Below are 6527 nucleotides of genomic sequence, written 5' to 3'. Positions count from 1 at the left end.
GGGCTGCTGGCTGTGGGCAGATGCTTCACGAGCAGGAAGAGAGGCTGGATCCATCGATCTGTCTGCGCACCCTGCCTTATTTATTTGGCTTTAGTTACAGGAGCAGAGCTCTACTCCTCCCTCTCATCTGTGAGCCAGTCCATACCTCATCTCCGCTGCATGCAGCCATTTCAGGGCCACGAGCAGCGATGTTTGTGAAACCTCCCTGCAAGTGACGGCACCTACTCACAATAAATTGTAGAAGTAACTCAGTGAGACGACACTCCAGCAAAACAGCCATTGCAAACGGGTCTCCAGAAAAGATGCAAGCAGTTTGTTTGCTGGAAAGGAATCATTTAGAAAAAAAAAAAAAAAAAAAAGAAAAAGAAAAAAAGAAAAAGGTGGTGCGAGGGAGGAGGTGCTGCGGGCAGGACGGCGCGGGCCGGGAGCCGAGGGCGGCCGGGCCCCGCAGCGCTGAGCCCGGGGGCTGCGGCCCGCGGGAGCTGTCACCGGCCCGGCGGCGGGCGCCCAGCAAAGCTCCCGCCGCTCCCTTCTCCCCCGGCACCGGCGTCCGACCTGCCGGGGGAAGCGGCCGCTCGGGGCCGGGGAGGGGGCAGGGCCTCCTCCGGGACGCGGCACTGCGGAGCTGCGGCCGCCGCCCGGCCGGGAGCGGGGGGCGGAGCGCGGGCGGCACCGGGCGGCGCGGCCCCGCCCCGCCCCGCCCCGCCCCGCCCGCCGCGGCGCCGCTCCGCGCTGGTCCGTTCCACGCCCCCCCGCTCCGCCCCCCGACCGCGCACCGCGCCCCGGCTTTTCCCCGCCCGCCACCGCCCCGCGCCCGCAGCCGTTCCCGCCGCTCCGCTCTGCTCCGCCATGTCCGCTGAGCCGGCCCCGGCTGCCGCTGCCGCCGCCGCCCCCGAGCAGGCCCCCGGCCCCGAGCCACCGGCGGGCGGCGGGGAGGCGGCCGAGCACCGGGCGCTGGTGCTGACGGGCTTTGGCGGCTACGAGAAGGTGAAGGTGCAGGCGCGGCGCGGCGGCGGCCCGCGGCCCGGCGAGATCTCGGTGCGCGTCCGCGCCTGTGGCCTCAACTTCGCCGACCTGATGGCGCGGCAGGGGCTGTACGACCGGCTGCCGCCGCCGCCCGTCTGCCCCGGCATGGAGTGCGCCGGCATCGTCCGCGCCCTCGGCGACGGCGTCCGCGACCGGCAGGTGAGGGGCGGCCCGGCCCGGCGCGGTTCGGCCCGGCCCCGCCGCACTGCGGTGGCCCCGCCCCGCCGCCCTGCAGGTGCGGCCCCACCCGGCCCCTCCGCCGGGCCCCGAGCCCCGGCAGCCCCGGCCCGGCTGCCCCACCGGCGGGAGGCGGCGGCGCGCTGGCGGCCGTTCCCCCGCCGGGGCCGGGGTTCCCGTCGGGGCGGGCGGCCCGGCCCCGGCAGCGCAGCGCGGGAAGGGCCCGTCGCGATCGCGCCCGCGGAGGCGCCCGCGGGGCTGGGCGGCAGACAAAGCCCCTCGACAAAGGCGCGGCGGGGCAGGGCGGCCCCGGCTCCTCCGGCCCTGCCCGCCCGGGGGCCTCGGCTGCCCTCGCCTGTCGAGCGCCGAGCCGGCCCCGGGGCGGCGGGAGCACCGCTGCCCGCCCGGGGGGCCGGGGCCTCGGGTGCAGCTGGAGGCGGTCGGTTCCGCGGGGACCGCCGGGCGTGTCTGCGCGTACAGAATTTTCTTGCTGCTGGCGAGCGCTGGTGGGGTGTGGGGCTGAGGCATGACCGTGCTGTTTCTGGCGCATTTGGGATCCTCATTTTGAAGGACACGACCGTGGAAGGAAGCGGCTCCGGCCGCCGCGGGGTTATCCAGAGCCCCCGGGGCGAGGGTGGGCACCAGGGGGTCGGTCGCTCTGGGTGCTGGGTTTGTGGCCGCTGTGTTTCTGTCAGCTCGGAGGGCAGAGGAGGGGGCTCTGTGTGTCCCAGGCCTTTGGGTCTTAGGGCTGTAGGGATTGTGGTGCTTTAAAGTGATTCTCAGATGCACAAGTAGCAAAACGAAGTGTCTCAAAAAACCTCGGTGTGTCAATGATGATTCCTTGTCCTCTAGGAAAACATCTTGATTTATTCAAGTGTAAATGCCAAACCCACGCACCGAGGAGCCTTTCTGCTCCCTGCCTTGGCTCTGCCTCTTGTCTGCTTGCCGATACGACTGCTCAGTGTTTCACCGTCTCATTCCCGTTGCACAGCGAGCAGATGTTTCTTGCCCAGTGGGATAAGAGCAGATTTTGGGGGATGTCTCAGACTTCAGGCCTGAGGCTTAGACCTGGGAGGTTTTTCTGAGGTTGGACATGTTTTTTCCAGGGTTGACCCTGTTGAGCATTGCCTGACGCCTCCTGCCTGTTGGCAGAATGATCCTGACAAGGGACAGCAGAAATATTTCCACGGTGTTCAGAGTCCTGCTCCCAGCTTGGACAGGGAGGGCATCCCTCTTACCTCACCGGAGGTCCATTGGTTTGGGCAGCTGCAGTCAGGCAGCACGCTGGGTGCAAGCCAGAGCCCGGGGTGCCTGCGCTCCCTCTCAGGCTCCTGGCGTGTGCCCAGGTCCGTGGCGAGAGGCGCCATGGTGGTTTGTCCAGCAGCGGAGCCCAGGCTGCAGGCTCCCGCCCGAGCCTGGGGGTGCTGCAGACCTCTGCACAGTGCACAAGTACTTGGCTCTGGTAGGGGGGCGAGGGTGTGATGACTTCTGCTAGCCTGAGGCTTCTTTCAGTCTGCCCTGTCCTCTGGTTCTAGGTTGGCGATAAGGTAATGGTCCTGGCTAGGTCAGGGCTCTGGCAAGAAGTTGTGAACGTGCCAGCCAGTCACACTTTCCTGATGCCTGAGGGGATGAGCTTCGAAGAAGCAGCTGCTCTTCTTGTCAACTACATCACTGCCTACATGATCCTGTTTGACTTTGGAAACCTAAGACCCAACCAGAGTGTCCTTATCCACATGGCTGCAGGTAAGTAGTTCTTGCCAGCACGTGCTGAGACTGTTGGCTTCAACATGCAGCTTCTGAATGGGTGGCACAGGTGAGGAAGTGATCAGAACAGGGCTGGACTGACAAAAGAGCCACTGTCAGAGATGCAGGCTTCACGCTGACCCAGGCACTGGCAAACGCTGAACCCATTTCTCAGCAGCTGGGGTCAGTCTCCCCCTGTCTGTCGCAGGCATCAGCCTGCCTGAGGCAAAGCCTTTATTCTGTACCCGCCTGCGCTGTGCAGGTGGTGCAAGCAGGGGTAATTTACCTATCCAGAGGCTTTTCTCTGACTGCTGGGCTGTTTGCCTTTCTCACTGCTGGTTTTCAGGTGGTGTGGGAACTGCTGCCATCCAGCTGTGCAGGACTGTAGAAAATGTCACCATTTTTGGCACAGCATCCGCTTCCAAGCACGATTCGCTCAAGGAGAGCGGAGTCGCTCACCCCATTGACTACAGAACGATGGACTATGCAGAGGAGGTCCGGAAAATCTCTCCCAAAGGTACTGTTTGGTGGAGGACTTCTACAGCTGCCCTGCATTTCTTTTAAGTGCAAAGGAGTTTAGTGACTTTCAATTCCCTCTAGGTGTTGACATTGTCTTGGACCCCCTGGGAGGATCAGATACTTCCAAAGCATTTAACCTGTTGAAGCCGATGGGCAAACTGATCACTTATGGTAAGTGTGAGCAGCGTGCAGACCCCAGCTCCTGCGTAGGAGGGACCGTGTGATGGCAGGGTGGGCATAGATCTGCCAAACGGGAATGTTTTCACTGCTCCGTGCCTGGACACGCAGCCATGAGGGAGCATCGCTGTTGCTGATTACTGTGTGTGTTGTAGCTCTGTGACTTCACGAAGGTCTTTAGGATGCTTTGCCTGGGTGAGGCACTGAGGGGAGTGAGATTTGTGCCTTGTCCCGAGAGCTCTGGTCACTGGCTCCAAGGTTCTTCCTTCCCATGGTGAGATTTCTCTTTGAGTATGAGCTGGTGCCTGCAGGGGAAGCTGGAATGTCCTCATGGAGGAACGCTGGCCCAGCTGCTTTGTCTAGGCTGACTTAATGCACAGCACTAATAGAGCCTTGCTTTTCTTCTAGAGGATGTGTGGGTGATGAGGTTTGAGGCTACCGAATACTTACTCTCCATTCCCCAGCCCTGAAACACTGTGATATTTGTCCCTTAGACAAAGCCCTCACACAACCCCCAGTGGGATTCCAGACACTTGCAGCAGTGTGCTGCTTCTGCTGTCCCAGCTACTGCAGTGTGTGGCTCCCCTGAAGAAGCCTGGCTGTTGGGGAAGGGGAGTGCTGTCCTGCCAGGCTGGCTGGGTGTGACTGTAACCTTCTCTTGCCTCTGCCAGCACTCCAGTCTGGCTGTGCTGCTGCTGCCCTCCTAAGAGAGTTGTTGTTCTGTATCTTTGCAGTCTGTGGGTGCCAATAACTCAAATTCTGTGTATCTTGAGACTGAGGCAGGTACCTGTTTCCATTGAAGGTCAACAGGGCAGATCCTGAAGTGATCCAGTTCTTGCCTCTGTCCTCCATCACTCTGTGAGCGGCTGTTACCCTGCGTGCTGTCTGAGCTGTTACATGGGATGCCCGCTGTCTCTTGTGTTATGTTGATTCAAGCTCATCTGTGGCTTGCCTTCTTTTTAGGGGTAGCAAACCTGCTTACTGGGCAGAAGAAGAACCTCATGGCTATGGCTAAAACCTGGTGGAACCAGTTCAGCATCAATGCCTTGCAACTCCTACACCATAACAAGGCTGTGTGTGGCTACCACCTTGGATACATGGATGAAGAATTTGAGCTTATTGGAGGTGTTGTAGGCAAGCTGGTTAACCTGTACAGTCAAGGCAAAATCAAGCCGAAAATAGACTCTGTATGGCCCTTTGATCAGGTGAGTCTCAGCTAACATACAGGCTGGCAGCACCCAGAAATTGCCAGGCGATTGTTTTCTGGACAGTGAGCTCTGGTTCAGTGCGAGTACCTTGTTCATGGGGGCTGAACTGTTGCAAATGTTTAGTAACCATCTATTCTCAGACATTCAGTGTCTTTTTCCCCTAAGATATTAAGGGTGAGTAAAGTGGCCGGGCTCTTCTGCTCCAGTGCACAGAGCTGGGCAATGCCAGACAGTCCCTGCGGAATAGGGCAGGTGCTCGGCTGTGCTCCGTGGGCAGCAGCAGCCCATGGAGGGGCTGGATTATGCATCAGACTGGAGACTGCCCCGAGTCTGCACCCTGTAATTAAGCAGACAGCTGGGAACATTGCTGCTGCCCTTCCATGAGTGAAGAAGAGCCCAGGCAGTGAAGCAGAATGAGGACGTTGGAGGGGAGCGGCAGGGTTTTCAGCAGCTCTGCTATGCTCACTGTTTTGCTTAAAAATAGTAGCAGTAATAAGAATCTGTGCGTGTATTGTTCTATGGTTGTGTAGATGGTAGAAGTGTTGTCCTTCTGCCTGTTGGCTGGGTTTCTGCAGTGCTCCCCTCTGTTTGGAAAGGAAGCTGTGGTGACACGCATGTCGCTTCCACAGTTGGCACAGCAGGGCATCCTGCTACGTTACGGCTGGTCTTGTGAGTCCTTGAGGACAGTTTCCTAGGGGCAGGCTGGGGCAGCTGCCCGCCTCTGTCCAAAATGCCTCTGTGCAGAGGCACCTGAATGTTTGGCACTTGCTTGGACTGTCAGCGAAGCTGCCTCCTGGGTGGCCCTCAGATGAGTCTGGGTGGACCGAGTGGCTGCGCTGCATGGGGCGTGTGGTCTCACGAGATTCCTGTTACTTCCAGGTGGCAGATGCCATGAGGCAGATGCAAGAGAAGAAGAATATTGGAAAGGTCATCCTGGTTCCTGAAGCACCCAAGGAAGAATCCAAAAAAGAAGAGAACTGAGGAGAAGAGATGTGTGCAGATTGTGAATTCATGGTTTAACTCCCTGATCTCTTTGGGACCTGGAAATGGACAGATCAGTAGCTTCCATCTTCACCAGTACAAGAACATCGTGGTTAAAGTTCAGATGAGGTTTGCATGCTCTTGTTGTGACTGACCCTTTGCCAGATACGCCTCCTGCCCTGGCTCTCTGTTTTGAAGCCTGTTTATTTTGTATATTTTTCTAGTCACTTGTTTCTCTACTGAATTTCCAAACTAATCTTATTTTTCTCTGGCAGTGCAGCTGAAGCTTCCAGGCAGTTGGTGATTTAACAACTGTGTAGCCTGTCACAGTAAAGTCGAGGTGTAACATGCCTTGGCAACTGCCAAGTATCTCCACAGAAACTGAACCCTGCTGAAGCACTGGCGCTGTCGCCTTTGAGAATCTTGTTCAGCAGGAGAATGGGCCAAACTTGGGATGTTTCCTCAACAGCCAGAGGAGAAGCACAGCTGGCCTAGTTTGTCTAGCATGGGGGTACTCTTCTGTTTACACTAACCATGCTCTTCCCCGCTGCTCTCGTAGGCCTCTAACACCAGTCAGATAGTAACGGGTCGTGTTGTCTTTGCCTTCTAAGTAACCATCCTGGCATTTTGGAGTCTATGGCATATTGCACTTAACTTGCAGTCACTTCTCTGCGCAGTCAGTGAATAACCTGGCAG

At 58.5% G+C, this 6527-nt stretch overlaps 1 protein-coding gene across 1 annotated transcript; it reads left to right on the top strand.

Moving 5' to 3' along the window:
* The first annotated feature begins 849 nt into the window (after positions 1-849).
* VAT1 (vesicle amine transport 1) lies at positions 850-5862 on the top strand. Its single transcript, XM_086478011.1, has 6 exons — positions 850-1185; positions 2739-2946; positions 3293-3463; positions 3547-3636; positions 4606-4847; positions 5730-5862. Exons 1-6 carry the CDS (start codon positions 850-852, stop codon positions 5829-5831), a joined length of 1149 nt encoding a protein of 382 aa, XP_086334137.1. The 3' UTR covers positions 5832-5862.
* The last annotated feature ends 665 nt before the right edge of the window (positions 5863-6527 follow it).

Source organism: Leptosomus discolor, chromosome 25, assembly GCF_034619465.1.
Source record: "Leptosomus discolor isolate bLepDis1 chromosome 25, bLepDis1.hap2, whole genome shotgun sequence".
NCBI classification, from domain to species: Eukaryota; Metazoa; Chordata; class Aves; order Leptosomiformes; family Leptosomidae; genus Leptosomus; species Leptosomus discolor.
The sequence above is the reverse complement of the archived record's forward strand: the minus strand, read 5'-3'. Positions and strand labels throughout refer to the sequence as shown.

Excerpts from the sequence above, each read along its gene's own strand:
- VAT1 (XM_086478011.1), top strand. The coding sequence starts at position 850 with ATGTCCGCTGAGCCGGCCCCGGCTGCCGCTGCCGCCGCCGCCCCCGAG. Across the intron at positions 3,637-4,605 it reads GGGCAAACTGATCACTTATG|GGGTAGCAAACCTGCTTACT; the intron begins GTAAGTGTGAGC and ends CCTTCTTTTTAG. Across the intron at positions 4,848-5,729 it reads CTGTATGGCCCTTTGATCAG|GTGGCAGATGCCATGAGGCA; the intron begins GTGAGTCTCAGC and ends TGTTACTTCCAG.